We start from the raw sequence: 17,825 nt of genomic DNA on the forward strand, positions 1-17,825 counted from the left end.
AAACGTAGGCTATTCGGGCTCATCCGTACACAGATTTTCCCAGGATGTCAAACTTAAGCGCTCAAAGTAGTTACCTACAGTCCGACAAATTTACGTGTAGAACGAAAAATAACAGAACTAATGGCGCCACATTCAATGTCGGTCAACAAAAATTGCGTCAAAGATTATATAATGTAAGATTATATGGTTGGTAACACCAACGCTTGCCATTGTCGATCCTTATTTTCATTTCAAACTTGTGTTTAAATTCTTGAATAAATAATAATCTTAATATTTCTCGTATTTTTAGAAGGGAATTATAATATATATTCTAGAGGGGAATTCGCTCCTTCTGATTTTGACATTTTTATATATTTACAAAATGATTAAAATGGCAAAGAAAAATAAAACAACGGAGGAGGTGAAAACAGCACTAGAAATGTTGTTTACATCGAAACCCGAAAGTTTATATATGTGTGTGTATATACATATATATATATATATATACATATATATATATATATATATATATATATATATATATATATATATATATATATATATATATATATATATATATAAACATATATATTTATATATATATATATATATATATATATATATATATATATATATATATATAAATATATATGTATATATATATATATATATATATATATATATATATATATATATATATATATATATATATATATATATATTTTCTACAGGAGTTACAATTTGATTTTATGTGAATCTATAAAAATAGCCGGGTGATTTTTTTGTTGTTAAGATAACACACTTAAATTTTCCATCAGCACTTACTCTTGACGTTTTCCTCTTTCAGATTTCTGAATTTATAAATCGCCTCCAAAAATAATGCACGAAGCACACAGTTGTTGTTTTCCCAATGGAAATTAGTCGGGAAGATCGGAAGATTACTAAAGATCGGAATTTTCATATGGGTTTCTGAAATCGAAAAACGAAAGCTGAAAACTCTTGGGGAAAACACCTATTTATTTGCAGGCTTACTAAGTCGTATAAGTATATTTAATTTTTATAATAAACTCCCTAAAGAAATAACAAAATAGAAGATATAAAAATTCTTAAGAAAAAAATTAATGCCTATTACAAATAAGCAAATTTAAAAAATATGTATAAAAGAAAAGAAAATACTAATTTATCATTACTCAAATAAAACAATAAACCTTGAGTGTAAGTCCTTCTTCAAGCACAAGAGCTTAGTCTCGTTTTCAGAGAGGCACAACGAAACTAAAATTATAAGTTTGCCATGTGCATAAATGTACAAAAATTGTACTAAATTGTACTAAAAAACGTAACTATATTCAATAAAAATATATAAGTATACCTGTATATACATTTCCAAGCATTTTTATTTTGTAGCGAGGAGGTAAGAGGTCAAAGTAAAATATTCACCAAAGGAAAAATAAAGGAATGGGGAAATATAGGGCTAAGTATAGTCGGCGAATGGTCGTCAGTGGCCTTCCGGGGCGCCGGAATCCTCGGGGTTGGAAGAAGAGACATGAGGGGTTGATGCTCTCAGGTGGCATTCTAACGTCCCAACCATGTCCACCTTCTCCTCTTCGGGACTTCCAGTATGAGGGGCTGTTGAGTTCTTCTTCTCATATCGTCATTCCTAACGAAGTCCTGCCACTTTATACCCAGTATTCGCCTCAGGCACCTATTTTCAAAACTTACTAGTTTCTTGCTTTGAGCTTTGGTGAGGTGGCACGACTCACATCCGTACAGCAGCACTGTTAGGATGCAGGCGTTAAAGATATGACCCTAATTATACTCACTAATTATTCTGACAGTCTGCCATCTGACTATCAGTATAATAATCATAAGTAACCACAAACCCAATTGTGATCTATACAATAGTACTTGCCGTCTCTCGCGCTCTACAAAAGTAAGCAAATAGTACGCTTATAAGCGTCTTCTGCTCTTTACGAAAAGTATGTAAGATGCTTTTAAGCGTCTTTAACGTCTTTGAACAATTAGGATGCAGTCGTTAAAGAGACGACAATAGTTAATCCAAAAATAAATAAGTATTTCCCCTTTTATACACATTTTTATTAGAATAATACATAATAATAATTTAAAAAAATAAACGAGATAAAATGATATATCGCTGCACATAGTATGATAGGACAACACGACAACCTTATCACTACCACAACAGAGATGGAAATAGAAGGGAATAGAAGGAAGAAGCATGAAGAGGAGGCAAACATCGTATTGAATAAAGATCAAAATTTAGCATGAACAAGAAAATTTTAAAGAAATATATTCAATGCATATAAATACATTTATAACATGCAGTAAAGTAAACATTTTATTTTTCAAATTAATTAACTAGTATAAAACCATCAAACCATTAATTATCAAACCACTACAAAGCCGTAATAACCAATAACAAATGAGTAACGAAAGATCATTGTCGTCATCAGCACCATTATTACAAATATCATCAGCAAGCCGCATTCATCATAAACAAGAGTGAGAATATGAATAACAACAACAACAACAAAATAATGACAAGGATGATGATTAAAGCAACAAAGGCATTGTCAACATGTCAAGATTCATTGTCAGCATTCGAAGCAGTATTGCTAATTTCGGTAGTGTAATGGCAAAGGGGTATATCTGTTAAATGTTTCATTTTCTAAATGTCTAAAATAATGTATTCCATAATCTGGCAATAGGATATAGCTTTAGTTGCAATAATTATTTAGTTTTATTAAGATATGTACATATAAAAATACATAAACAAATGAGATATTTAATTTCACTAGTTTGTTTTTGCTCTCCTGTAAAATTTGGTCTGAGACAGATATGCGCCTTTGCCTTTACACTACAGATATGAGAAGAACCATCCAATTCAGCATCATTAGAATAAAATGCAGCATCAACAGCAACCGATATTCTTTGCTCCAGATATATTTTTCTTCTTCTTTTAAGGATAAGGGTGTTTATTAATCAGCACACAAGGTAGTACGAATACGGGTATCCAACTTTAAGTAATCTAACGATTGATGCAATTTTCATTTTCCTACCCACTATTTAGCCTCCATTTCTTTTTCCATATAAGAGTAATATCTTTTACCCTGAGCTCTTTCACTTACTTCATATTTATCCCATCTAATATATTTCACCCCTTAACCAAGAATCGTGGACTTAGGGCTGTTTAACCAACTTTTTTGAATTTATTGATCAAGTCAGGATAGGGCACTGCGTTCATATGACGCAGTGCCCTATGCACCATTAGGGTGCGGATAAGGGTTTTATTATTTATATTTTTATATATATATATATATATATATATATATATATATATATATATATATATATATATATATATATATATATATATATATATATATATATATATATATATATATATATATATATATATATATATATATATATATATATATATTTATATATTTATATATAATTTGCGAATAGAGCAATAGTTAAAAACGTATAACATGTGTGTGGGTAGTTTTTTTCCCAAATGAAAATTGTAGCAATATTTTTTTGTATTTTTTCTGTATGTAAAATGATTGACATTTTAACTATTGCTTTATTTACATATGAATATGCTAAAAAAAATATTTTGAAATAATTGCAGTTTTAAAAATTACCAACAAAAAAAATTAACAAGTTAAAAGTTCGGTTTCCGTCTACGGGCACGGTGAAGGATTCATGTATCAAATTAAATAAAGGTGGTTGTTACAGTTTGGTCATGGAGATCGTGAAATGATTTTACTTGAAAGGAAAAGTTTGATTAATTTCTCAACTGAGGTAAAAGGCTTTTTAGCTCTAAATCTTTCCCATGCTATCTTTATACCTTCGACCTAACACATTATCGTGTGATAAAGTAAATCGTGTTTTTTAATCTTTTGACTTTCGATCATTAATGCTAAAGAAAATTCACGCATCGCGGATCAAAAGGGGGTTTATTTTTGGATTTGAGGACACGGAAAAATGATACAAGGCTTTTCGACCATTAAAATGATTTTCTTATAAAATCCCTTAATGGATAATTCGAAAGGGGAAAATTTGAATAATCGTCGTTCCACGGAAAGCTGAAGGCGGCGCGCGTGCGCGTGCGCGCCAGCTCGGCCGGAGGGAGGAGGCGCGCGTGCGCCGCCCCTTCCCTCCGGCGGGCCATTCCGCCGCGGGAGTCCGCCGCGACAGCTGGTCCAGCGGCCATCCGCACCGGCCGCGCACGTCGCCACCTGTCAGCGAGACCGCGCAACAATAATCGACCCCATCGATCGGCCGCCGGGCGAATCGAAGCTGCTGCGGGCCGAGCGACGTCAGCCGCCGATTCGGGACTTACCGGGCTCCAGTGCTCCGTATCCGAGTGGTGTATGGTTTGAGCAGCAGTGGCCTCGGATGAAACGATCAAACCTTTGTTGTGCGGATAGCAGCGACTCCGTCACTGGTAACATTTATTTAATTCGCATTTATTACTTTTATTCCTTTCAATCACTTGTCTTCTCTCCCTCATCCCTTTACGTTCTAGGTACCCGTTCCCCCGAAGCCGTTCTTTCTTTCAGTTCGTTCTTCAGCACGCTTTCAGCTGAAAGTTCGAGCATTATTGTGGTATTTTATAATTTTCCATTATCAACGTACATTTTCCCTTTATTTTGATTTGCTTTCGTTACCCTGATAAGGTTTGCACACATTGATTCATAAATTTGCGTCTCATTTCACGATAAGAGCTTTGTGCGCTCCGATATTACGGGAATAATTTTTTATTATTTATTTAATAACACTAAATCAATTTTTACCTAAATAAATAAAATACTGTAATATACCTTTGAATAGAATACAAATTACGAGTATAATGTTCACATGTTTCATTTTACTAATTTTTTTCTTTTCTTAAAAAATATCTGTTCCAATTTTCGTGGATTTAGGTAATTTTAAATTTTTTAAACGGCAGTCTAGCTTTTCATTTTCCTTATTTTATTTTTTAACTTCTATTCCACGATATTTTTCTACGAAATCCGTTCTTTTTCTGCAATTACCAATCAATACGAAATATTCTCAGCTCGACCAAATTATTTTGGATTCAGCAAACAGTTTAGCTTAGTCCAGTTGCCGGTAGTTATTGCGAGAACACACTCGATCTGATTATATTTTGTGTCTACAAGAGCCTTCCAGTGTTGACACGGCCGCAGGTAGGTGCCCGTATTACGGAGCTGATAAGGCTCTGTACTCCATAACTATCGCTGGTGACTTATCACGAGACATTTACCTACTAAAAACACAGCGAGATACACAAACAATCATTTATACTTTTGTTTTGTTACGAAATTAATCGAGGATATTCCTCATATTAACAAAGATACTTTTTCTTTTTTTTCGCATTTCACAATATGATGTAATTACAGATTCCAAAATATTATATTAAATTAATACAAAAAATAATCCCACAAAGGCATGGCCTGTGTGCAGGTATACATTTTATTTGGGGTTATACTAACGGGAACTGGAAAGCATACAATAGATCACAAATATAAATAGATTAAAAGTGCTTCAACAAACTACAAATATTTGATTTTAACACCAAACGAAAAAATCAGAAAATGAAAAAAATTAACGATAAGTATGTACTATGTGAGTTATAAGTTTAAAAGAAGAAGCTACTTAGATATATTTTTAAATAAATAGTTTCAGCAAAATTTCCAGTTCTTTTTAGTTCTACCAAATAAACATCCGGTTAACCAATCGCAATTTCTTTTATTTTGCAGAGGTATAACTGAATTAAATAAACTATTATATTTTCCGGTTATGATTTCGAAGGAATATAATAATGTATTAATTTTAAATCAAACACAGATTTTTTGAGTCTACCTACAAATTGAACGCCAAATCAATAAATAAATTAATATAATAATTGTTATTTATCAAAAAGACATGTCCGTCTTATATTATTCTGCCACGTAACTGGCGGAAACTAATGTTTTTCATTTCAAAGGATTGTTATCAATAATCACGACTTTTTTATGGTAGGTGGATGAAAAGCCATTAAAAAGAAGAAGAAGAAGACTTTTTATTGGATTTAAGTTTTGTACTGATATTTCTTGGTGGAACTGCATTTTATATTATATAATAACGACTATGTAATTTTTTCTACGTGAATTTTATTTAAATAGATTAATTAAATCAGAAAATTATATGAAATCATGGTTTTCAACACCTGCCTTGTTGTGTATATAACTTAGAATTTTGTAAAGCCTCACACCAGTCTGATGATGTCGGTTACGACGAAACCCGGTTGCTGGTCAAATAAAATTCATGTGGAAAATATTACATAGTTGTTATTTTATTATAAATTACGACTTTGTTAAGAAATTCATGGACGTTTTTTAAATGTCGTAACCACTGAAAGAAATTCACGAAATAATCATTAGTAACCCTGTATTGAAACTATGAAACTAAAAAAGACGGTTAGATTCGCCTAAAAATCGTGTGGATATAACTGGTGTCCTCTTCTTTCTGGCTCCATCCCAACTTATCGTCTTTGTAGACTGTTGGGGTCAGTTCTCCTCTTCCTTAGGCATAATTTTTAGGTTGTGGGTATAACATGGTATATACAATTGGATTGAGTATTGTAAATAAAACGAAACGACTGCTACGTCGCGGAATTTGTAGAGCGCGAAAATATCATTTTGTAGGTAATTTCCAATATATTTTGTCCGGCTCCGTGGTTAGTTGTCAGCTTATTTGACTACCGTGCTGGAGGTCACGAGTTCGATTCCCAGGGGGGTTAAAATAAATATAAACGATTTTTCACTTAATTTATTTAATACGAGTATTAACTCTGGATTGATATCTGAAGCGCAGGGTTGATCATCTTTCGTTGATGTATTCAACGACCAAGATAATACTACTTAAATACTAACAAGTGTTCTATGCACCGTTGGATGCGGAAAAGGGTAAGGAAATATTTTAGTCGAGTTCGGAATATTCATTTAACGTCGTAAGAAAATTAAAGAAAAAATATATACTTTTATTATTGTCATTTTTCAAAAAAAATGTTTTTTTTACAAAATAAAAACATATTTTAAGTATTAAAATTACAAACTGGTTTTTAGGGTCTGCTAAATTTATATTTAATTTTTATAAAACATATAAATAAAAATTCGTGACAATTGTTTCGCCTTGTTAGGGCATTGTCAAACTACTGTTTTTTTATATCCAATTTAGTAGGACCTAAAAATCAGTGTTTGATTTTAATACATATACAATTATTTATCCTTTATTCTTTATTTTGTATCATAAAGTATACAACACGGTATATATTATGCACAAATTGTCTACGGCCATTAATGAAGGGAAAAAATATATAAACACATATGTATATATATTACGGAGTTCTACAAATTAAACGCCAAATCAATAGTTAAAATAATAGCACGCGTGACAAAATCCTATTGATATTTATAATTGTGTATAATTATATGCCATAATGAATCATTTTAGATTACGAATGAATGTAATACCAATTTGACTAATCTACAAACCGTGTTGTACTAAATAAATATTGAAATTATAACATAGACAATAATACCGACCGTTTTTAATTAACTAGTTGAAAAACGATAATACATGGCTCTAAAAACTAATTAACAAATACCGACTACTTGGAGCAAGTCTTTCACAAGATCACATAAATTGTTGGGTCTTAGTTTTCTCTCAGAACCCTATCCTCGGGCAATTTTCAATTTACCCTTAGTTGAGATAAAATTTAGCGGCGTATTTACTTTGGAGAAATCCTTGGAAATTAAATAGAGAAATTTTAAGCACTATTACGTATGATTTTAATTCTGGTTTAAATGCTAGAGACAGATGTTTCACTTTATGATAATATTTTCAAACTTAACATACTAACTAACCATCACGCTGCTTCCCCGCAGGGGTAGGCAAAGGGAATAGAACGCCACAACAACCTGTCTTTGATAACAATCTTTGGAGAAATCCTTGTAAATTAAATATAGAAAATTTAAGCAGTATTACGTATAATTTTAACACTGGTTTATTTGCTAGAGATAGATGTTTCGCTTTATGATAATATTTTCAAACTTAGCATACTAACTAGCTAACCAACTGACCATCACGCCGCTTCCTCCTGAGGATATAGTAAGAATAACCAACCTGTCTTTGCAAACAATCTTCGCCTCTTTCGCATTCATGCATCTCCTTATACAAACTCAACGATTATTCCGATATTTGAACATGCTAAGTTTTTCTCAATCTTCCTCTGCTACTATTACCAACCACATTCGCCACATAAATTTGTTTTACTTTTCTTTGTTTTTCTTTAATTGCTTGATTTTCTTTAATCGCATATCCAATGGTGCATAGGGCACTGTATCGTATAACATTGTTATCTTGATACTTAAATACACGAAGGAAAGGTGATAAGTCCAGCGCTTCGGGTATCAGTCCAGGGTAATATCAAAACGATTATTACAAACGGGTTCCGTTAGTTTAGAAAACGTGTTACAATGACTGTTGTTAGATATAAAACATTCCCCTTTTGTACAAGTGTACAATATGTACGCTTATTCTCAAATCTCCAATAAAGGTCGGCCGCCACCGCGCGTCGTTTAGTTTGTCGGCAGATGACCGACCGTGTTTTCTATTTTTACCGTACAAACCCGCAACCAGCTCGACTGTTCTGTTTATGACTGGTTTCTGGTTATCATTACTATAACTATTAAATTAAACAACACGCTATTATTGCCCAGTTATCGACTGTTAGATTTCAACGAACAATACATGTTTCATCGCTCGTAGATTGAGGGGATATTCGCTAACACAGAATTCATTTCACCGGAGTCCACCGGAGAGGTCACATCGCTCACTCCTTTCAACAACGTCAAATACCAAAAAACTTGATTTTTCAGGAGATCGTTTTCAAAGTTTAAAAATATAATAAAATGAATAAAAAAAAAATATCAAGCCTTATTTGAATCCTTATTTCCTTATTGAACCTGAGGTAAAACCGAATGTTTTTTCTCCATTTGAAAAATATTAAGTATGTCTAAAAAAGTAATTAAACAATGCCTTTTCTTCAAAATGCAAAAACAATACTTCTGCCCCGTAGCGGGTAAATATTAAGTTAAAAGTATGCCGCTTTTGCTGGGATATATTATGCGACATGTCTGTTCACGCCCGATTTTTTTAAAGAGTGTGTAATGGATATTTTTTTGTTTTTTAGAATATACATAGAAATTTATTTTTTTAAATTATTTTTAACTCCTTATCTTTCAAATACGCTTTTCTTTTCAAAACCATTTAATTATTTTGAAGAAAAACTTACTTTTTCAATGCAAAAATGGTGTTTTAAGAAAAAAATCAATTAAGTAAAATGTTACCTGGATTAAGAGACAAGTAAGTTGCGACTTAACTAATACTGGGCTTAAAGGCATTCTAATTTCAAGAAGATTAGACATCTCAACATAGATGAAGAAGAATTTGGAAGTCTGGGTTTTTCTAAATCCAATCATAGGTGGCTGTTGTGAACTCAATCATGGATCGTCATGACGTGTAATTCCGTGTAGTGGACAAACGCCCTGACTATTACACCACGGAGACGGAGATTTCTAGGTTAATTCAATAAATAATATTTATAGCTTCTAGTAACTTCTTATATACGATTCGTCTTTTCTGAATGTTATCCCCGAATATATTTTCCGTTTCAGCAGTAGGTACCCAACTGCGCATTATTATTATTTTTTTTATAAAAACAGAAATATTTGTGTTTTTATTATTATATTTACACAAATATTTCAATTTCGTACGTTTTATGTGAGCCTAAGCGGCTCATTATTTAAAAATGGTATCAAATTGTTGTAGAGTGAGTTCGAACCGAGAAACTCTGATTTAAGAGTCCGCGACACTAACCACGGAACCACAACCCGACACGTTATGTAGGTACTTGATAAATATATTGTTCGTACATCTGTTTACCCAACTCATAACGGTGCGTTTAGCCTTGCGACAGGCGTCGTTAAATCTTTTATTGCAAATGTAAATACGGCGCCATCTTTGTGTGTCATTTGGTTAAATTACTGAGATATGTATGAAAAGATCAAACAAGCCAGTTCGGCGCCATTTTAAAATAGATCCGCCATCGCACGGCTCGCGAGGTAAATTCAAACAGGTAAGATGCTGCGTTTATGATCACGTGCCGTGTTTATTGAATTACCTTAATTTATACAAAACTCAAAGAGTATTATACCTAATAAACGTAAAGTTCAAACGGTAAGTTGAAAGATAAACAAACAGATAACCCGGGCTGGAATTACAGTGAATAGATAACGCATTAACTACGTAGTCTAGATAACTTTAACATTACTTCTGGACTTTTATTTCTAATGATGTTGGCATTTTGAAATTGAACTGATTTGAAACGAATATTACTGTCAGGAAATTAATGATACCAAAAATTGAATTCTTTTTATTAAGTTATTGAGTTTATATCGCCGTGCAATATGTATGTTCGATGTTCTTTTCTTAGCCCTTATATTCCATTAGTGTATTTTGGAATTTGTGTTCATGTAAGTAATGAAGCAGCGATTCGAAACAGTACTGAGTGCACTATCTTGGCTTATTTACGAGTAAAATAAGACATTCTGTGTCGCTTTTATATTTTCATTTCAACTGCAATTTTTTTTAATTTGAAATAAAACATAATTTTCTCTCAGAAAACGCAATTTAGCTTCTTATCTGGTAGTCTGAATAATTAGAATATGGCAATTCAGGTTTTCCCATTTCTGTCTTATCCTTCTTGGTATTCTTGATGTATAGACACTGAAAATTCTGAACTCAATTATGAAATCTTTGTTTCAAACCAGTATTCTTAAGTCGTGATCTGCATGTTAATTTATTTTAAATTTGAGATTCTGAGAATGATACAGGCCAACACGGCATTAGTTTTTTATATTTATTTAGAAAACCACGGTTAAATTATTGAGCTTAGTCTATTTCTTTGTTAATTGTGCAATAATTCCAATGAAAAGTAATTATTATGTTTAAAATATAATCTTCAATTCAGATAATTTTATATTAAACAACCTGAATCCTCTAATATGTATGAAGTATCATACACACTGCACTTGACTGCGTCACTAACTTGTCGGGACAAATTGAGAAAATGCAAAGATGTAACGATGGAATTCACTAATTTGAATCATCAAAGTATATGCTAGGTTTACTAAAGGTCTTTTCTATCTACGAAATTTTTCAAAAAATTTAAAAACCATCGATCAACCCTGTTATGTCATTAGTTTTCAATCTACATATCAACGTGCCATTAATTACTGGAATTTTTACCGTAGTTATCGCATGTGTTTGACATTTTCGGCGAGTAAAATGATATATTTAAATGTAATATTCGTCAGGAAAAAAAAGTTACAAAAATATCAATTAATATTTACGCTCATAACAAAACCAAACTTTTTAGCTGACGTTTCTTTCTTAGCGAATGTGCAAGATATACAGTAAAAGAGTTATTTTAAATTTCTACTTATTGTCGTAACTGAATGAAAATCCAATATAGGGGCGAGGATCGGCCTAGACTTTTTTTGTAAATATATTTTTCGTTAAAAGGACAAATATAAACATAATATCTGAATACCGGTAAAAATATGCTAATACGTTTTATCAATCCACCCCCTTGCTCCAAGTTCACACCCCTTTTAGCACAAAATATTTCATAAAAATAATTCTACGTTATTTCGATAGTAAATGACGTAAAGGCAAAGTAATCAGATAACATATCGGGTTCAGGTAACATTAAAAATATTACAACACGGGAAAAAAACTGTGAGAAAATTGCTCACACTTTAAACCATAAAAGTACGAATTTAAATTAGAAACAGCAGTAAATTAGATGTTAACCTTCCAGATTTCAAACAGTGAGTTTATACATACATATTGACACTACTTGTACAGTGTATAAAGTGCACAAACTCGTGACAATTCCGCCTGAGACTTCTAATTTATGCATTTCCTCGACTATCGCTAAACACATGTCATTTATCAGGAACACTGCCAACTTACACTAAATTGAAGCACCTACTACACACCATTATGCGCATACATTCATACCCAGAAAGGGTACTAGAGCAAGGCTCCTCAAACTTTTATTCAGCCCGACCCACTTAAATTTTCAACAATCGAAACTTTGGTGCGCATTTCACATGAACGATTAGCCTATTAGCACTAATGATTTGTTTGCTTAATTACTCGTTATTATTTATTGATTTGGAATCAACTTGATGGATTAAAAGAATGATTTGAATATAAATAATTTTGTGGAATAATATAATAATTTAAATACAACATTTTGAGTGTGTCTAACACTTTGAGATTTCTGGCGTTTGACATTATATGATTATAATCCAGGATTCGGACCTCACATACAAATAAAAAAATCTGTTAAATAAAATAAAACATCTTCATCTCACCAAAAGATCTCTCTAGTAATTCGAGTACAATGTTTCGAAATTGGATCATATATATAGAACTTCCAGGAATTTGAGTAGTGTGGTTAACAATCATGGGTAGAATTGGTGAATGTTACACGTGTGTAAAGTGATCACTTAAACTAGCCTATGATGGTCGTGAGTGCCGTTAATGCCCAGACTTCCATATTCTTCTTCATTAATGTTGAGATATCAAAAAATAATATTATAATTTAGATATAAATATGAAAAGAATGTGTAAGATCCCTTTTTTAGTTCAATAATGTCAACACGACTAGTTTCGAGAACATCTCGATGTTCAAAACTAGCCCTTTTACATTTATAATGTCAAAGTGTTTTATTTTTATATTCAAATATGTCAGGTCTTTGAAATATTCGCGTGTTTTTCGCCGTCCCGATTTTATATTTGAATTGTATTTACATATAAATATAACTTTTCTTGTTCACACATTAGTAATTTTTTTGCAATAAATGACGAAATATTATTTCAATCCCACATTTTGGGAAGCACACGATTGTATTGGTAGGGATCTACCACACACCATGCAATTCGGAGCAGTGGAGCCATTGTGTGTATTAGTGACAGGGTTGCATAATGCACCCTAGTAATTAATAGTTTTAATTAATTTGATTAACGCGCAATAAACATGAATCAAGAAGAGACAATATAATACGAATGATTGTGTAATACCATAGTACTATTGAAGCTAAAATAAACAGTTTTACAGTATCTTGTCTTTTGTATGCTGAGGATGCTGTTCTTCTTGCCGATAGTAGAGAAGTCTGCAGGCGCTGGTGACAAAAGTGTATAATGTGTGCAAGGAAAGTGATTTGCTGATAAATGTTGACAAATCTTAACTTATGATTTTTGAAAGAGATCAATGAACTACGTAGATCTGGGTGCAAAATATTAGTAAATTTGAAAATTTTAGAACAGGTAGAAGATTTCATATATTTGGAAAATGCTTTTTCTAAGGATGGAAAGACTAATCAAGATTGATTGAAAGGAGAGAGAATGCTAGGGACAAAGTGAACGGTGTACTGAAAACAGTCATCAAATAAAAGTCTTACGGCGAAAGCTAAACTGGCAGTACACACTGGAGTCCCTGTACCAACCCTAACGTATGGAACTAAAGTATGAAGTTGTCGAAAGAAGTATAAAAGTAGACTGATTGCAATCGAAATGCAATCTCTCAGACGCAAATATGCGGCAAAACGACGTATGATAGATGTTCAAATGGTGATATAAGGAAAAAATACAAGGCTGAGAAAAACATTATCGATAAAATTAAGATAGATGTGAATGAGGACTGACGATTGGGTGAAGAAACAACCAAAAAACAAATTAATGAGGCGAATGTAGTTGGAAATAAGAGCAGGAGAATACCCAATAAAACTTGTCATGATTATGTATTTTAAATATTTGGACTACTTCTTCTCAACTTAAGATACGTATAGTATTAATTAATAAAGTTGAAATTTAAAATAACTGGGTATTATTATCGTTACGATATTAGTGATGACATGTATTGATGATGTTAGTGACAAATATCCGGTGTTTTTTGTTTGTTAGTTGTAAGATTATTTATTATGTTTTCGCCGCATGTGTGCCACGAATAAAGGTTATTTCAGTGTCGTATTCCAAATCGCCTCTTCCGTTCCTTGACACACATTACGTTCCAGGCGCCTGGGGGCCAAGTTTGGGAATGTTGAATATTGGATCTTACGCCCAACTTACTAAAGGCCATTTCCCCTTTTACGGCTTTCCAACTTCCATAGACAAATGGAACACAGCGATGTGAGGATTCAAATTACGAACAACAAATCAAGATGGACTTACAGGGAATACACGTTGCTTATATCGTGTGTGCTAAATCCACAGACGAGATAAGAAATTGGCGGAAAACGGAAACCATTTTGTTCTTTTATTTTAGAGGGAAAATTATTGCCAGAGTGAAATTGTACTTGAGAAAAAGTACTTTGTAATGGTAGGTGCTTAATTGATGTACTAGATACTGAAATTAGAGCATTTTATTATTATTGTTTATTTTGTGTAATGGTAACAAAAACTTGATATGAAACTAGGATGAGAAAACATTTTATTGACGTCTTTATATTAAGTGAAGTCAGGTGTCCCTTAACCGCACTCAATAGTGCAAAGGGCATTGCATCAAATTGGTGCAATGTTAATTTGATCGTTTATTGTGTAAATGCAAGGTGATCGGCCCTGCGCTTCAGGTACCATTTCAGGATAATATTAAATAAATATTACAGTGAAAAAACATTTATTTATATTTTGATCCCCCTGGGAATCGAACCCGAAACTGCCAGCACGGTGAACCAATGTGCCAACTACTACACTATAGATGTATAGATGACAGAAAGACAGATGTCTCCATGTAGAACATGGTTATTCGTCCCTTGATATAATTCTTGGAATTTTGATTGGTTTGAATTTTAATTATTTTGGGACAAATTCGCATTACTATATTTTGTAGTGTAAGTCAAAATCAGTAGAATTTTTGATGAGTTCATTTTTAAATGTAGCGTTGTAAACCCTTGTTGATAACAAAAAACTAATCCACGCAAAAGTCACAAACTAAAATACATATTTTACAAACATGACAATGCAAGATCAATTTACAACACCTTGTATAGTATTCGGCATAGAAAATAAAAAAGGAAAGGAAAATATCCGATTTAAATTTTTAACCGGACTTTAGCAGGTTTCATTGTTCTATTTTTGTAAGATGCCGAAGAAAACCGACCCAGGCCGCATTTAAAATGCTCCCAAGGGTGACCATAAAGAAAACTTTGGAACTATAGATAAAAGTACCTACGTCTGTTTGGTTATTCAAACGGTTGTCGTTATAGATACTCGTAAATATTAAATATGAAACAATGTATTATATGCATATAATTTTGACAGACCTTCTGCTTGTCAATATGTTGGAGTTTGTTATTGATTGTAGGGTATACATTTTTATTAGAAAATAAATAAACAAATTAAAAAACAGGAAAAAGCACTATTCTAATAAAAATCTGTAGTGAAATATGAAAGATATATATTTTTTTAATTTTTGTCATTTTCGTTCTCGGCTTTACACCAAAATCGAAACGATGCTGTGCGACTGATTTACTGGTTGACTTGTAGTCTACATTCTATGTACTATACTGTAACCACGGAGTTAGCGGACCTTGTTCCAAGTATTGAATGCCGGGAGCGGGAGCTGACGGGAGTATAATCTTTTCAGCACTAGTTGATAGATATGGCATTGGTTGCAACTAACCAAGATTATAAAAATGCGCAATGCGTTTCATAATTAAAAGCAAATTTATGAACGCCAAAATAATAATCTCTCAGGAATTACATCTAGTAAATAAGTACAAGGATTTGGACGTACTCAAATTATTACAAACGCCACAAATAGAATAGTTTAAAAAAATACATAGTATGGATATTAAATATGATTTTACTCCCGAGTGGAAATAAAATGCTCATTGGATATGTAAATAAATAAAACGTTGTTATTATACCTTTAAATATTCTCACCATAAAATACGTCTCACCTCTTAAGGTTTATTTTTTTTATATTTTTGTCAACGGAGTGATTTATGGTTCATGATTATTTTATCGTTTATTTTTTAAACTTTTCAGTTTTACTGAAAAATGTGTAATATGGCATTTGGGAAATCAACAACGAGGTTGTTTAAAAGTATTATTGTGTCCATCGTGTAGAGTATACAGCGCCGGGCGAGTTTTCAGTTTTCAGGCAGCGAAACTTCATTCCAAGTAATGTTAGAAATTCAGGAACATAAAAATTTTACGCTGGCTCCGGATAAACTTACGGCTCTTTAAAGGAGTTTCTTGAAAACAAGTGTTAGTTTTGATGAAATTTCTTCGTGCAAAATTCTCCTAAAGGCCATTTTGTTAGAATTATACTCATTCAATATTTTCTTTTAAGTTTTACTTAAAATCTATCGTGACACGTGATTCGATGCATTCCGCTTCATTTTTAAACACCGTATGTGAAGTTAAGTCTAAAATTTAGAGTCGTGTCCTTGGAACATTGAAGGATAAGTAGGATGTGGGAGCTATTTCTTATTTTTATTTTATTTATTCCTTTTTGTCAGAGGGAACATTAGGGAGAGGCTTTAATCATTGTCTTATTGTTAATTATGGCTTTATGATTTTTCATATTTGTATAATTTTTGTTTCAAAATTTCGTGGTTTATGACTTTTCGTATTAATAATTTTTACATGCGGTGTTTGAAAATGATGCGAAATGCATGGAAACTAGTGACACAATAGCTTTTAAGAAATTGTCGCATTTACCAGGTAAAACTTGAATTTTAAATAGATATATTACCACAAAGTGACTGCCGAATTTAATAATCAAATCTCTTTTGTCTATTTTTTTAGTAAAACTCTGAATTTCCAATAAATTAAATTAACTTGTATTAAATTAAATACAGACTCTATCTTTAGATGTTTTCATCTGAATTTCCTGTAATTAGGACGAGAGTAATCTTCCTACCAGCGTTGAATATTCATACTTCATTAATATTTATTGGCTAAAAATTAAAATCACCCTTACCTCTGCCTTTAAAGGGAATCGTAACGTGGTACTTTCATCGAAATCACCGTAAACTCCTTAGCTATAAATTATACATTGGCATCATAAAAAATAGATCGGGAAAATTAATTACAAAAAAACAACAACAAAAAATGTGAATAAAATAACTGGTCAAATTATAAGCATCGTAAAAATTTTCAAACATTTTACCGCATATATATCTAAGAGATGGCATTTCGACCGCATTCAGTCTACTTTCATCCTTCTTTTGCCAACTTCATGCTTCATATTCATAAATAAGGGGTGGAACCAGGACTCCGTTGTGTACTGTTTGTTAAGCTTTCGCTGATGGGTTTTTATTGGCTATAACTGAATTCAGTGCATCGTTCACCCCTGTTCCCAGCATTCACCCTCCTTACTTTATCATATTCTAGAAAACATACGTCTAAAATATACGAAATCATCTACTTGTCCTAAAATTTCCCTATTTTCTGCTATTTTACACTCAGATGAGACGGAATGGGTATGATTAAGAGTTAATTAAAAAAAAATATAAAATAGTTTATATTCTTTTTTTCTCTTTGTATGTATACTACGTTCAAATGGATAAAAACAATAAAAAATGTAAAAAAAACTCCACCGACAAGGTGGCTTGGTGGGTCTCTGCAAAAAATATTTTAACCACCTACCTTCGGGTTATTTTCAGACATATTTTTTATAAACAAGCAAAAAA

General features: G+C 32.2%; 1 protein-coding gene across 1 annotated transcript in view; it reads left to right on the plus strand.

Moving 5' to 3' along the window:
• Nucleotides 1-2,575: 2,575 nt before the first annotated feature.
• LOC148301542 (uncharacterized) overlaps nucleotides 2,576-17,825 on the plus strand; it is a 50,106-nt gene continuing 34,856 nt past the window's right edge. The window contains exons 1-2 of the mRNA XM_088273095.1: nucleotides 2,576-2,606; nucleotides 4,124-4,453. Of these exons, the coding sequence (XP_088129221.1) occupies nucleotides 2,576-2,606; nucleotides 4,124-4,453 (361 nt within the window). The remainder of the gene's footprint in view (nucleotides 2,607-4,123; nucleotides 4,454-17,825) is intronic.

Source organism: Brachycentrus maculatus, unplaced genomic scaffold (assembly GCF_059751285.1).
Source record: "Brachycentrus maculatus isolate JH-2025_06_01 unplaced genomic scaffold, ASM5975128v1 h1tg000548l, whole genome shotgun sequence".
In the NCBI taxonomy this organism is placed as follows: Eukaryota; Metazoa; Arthropoda; class Insecta; order Trichoptera; family Brachycentridae; genus Brachycentrus; species Brachycentrus maculatus.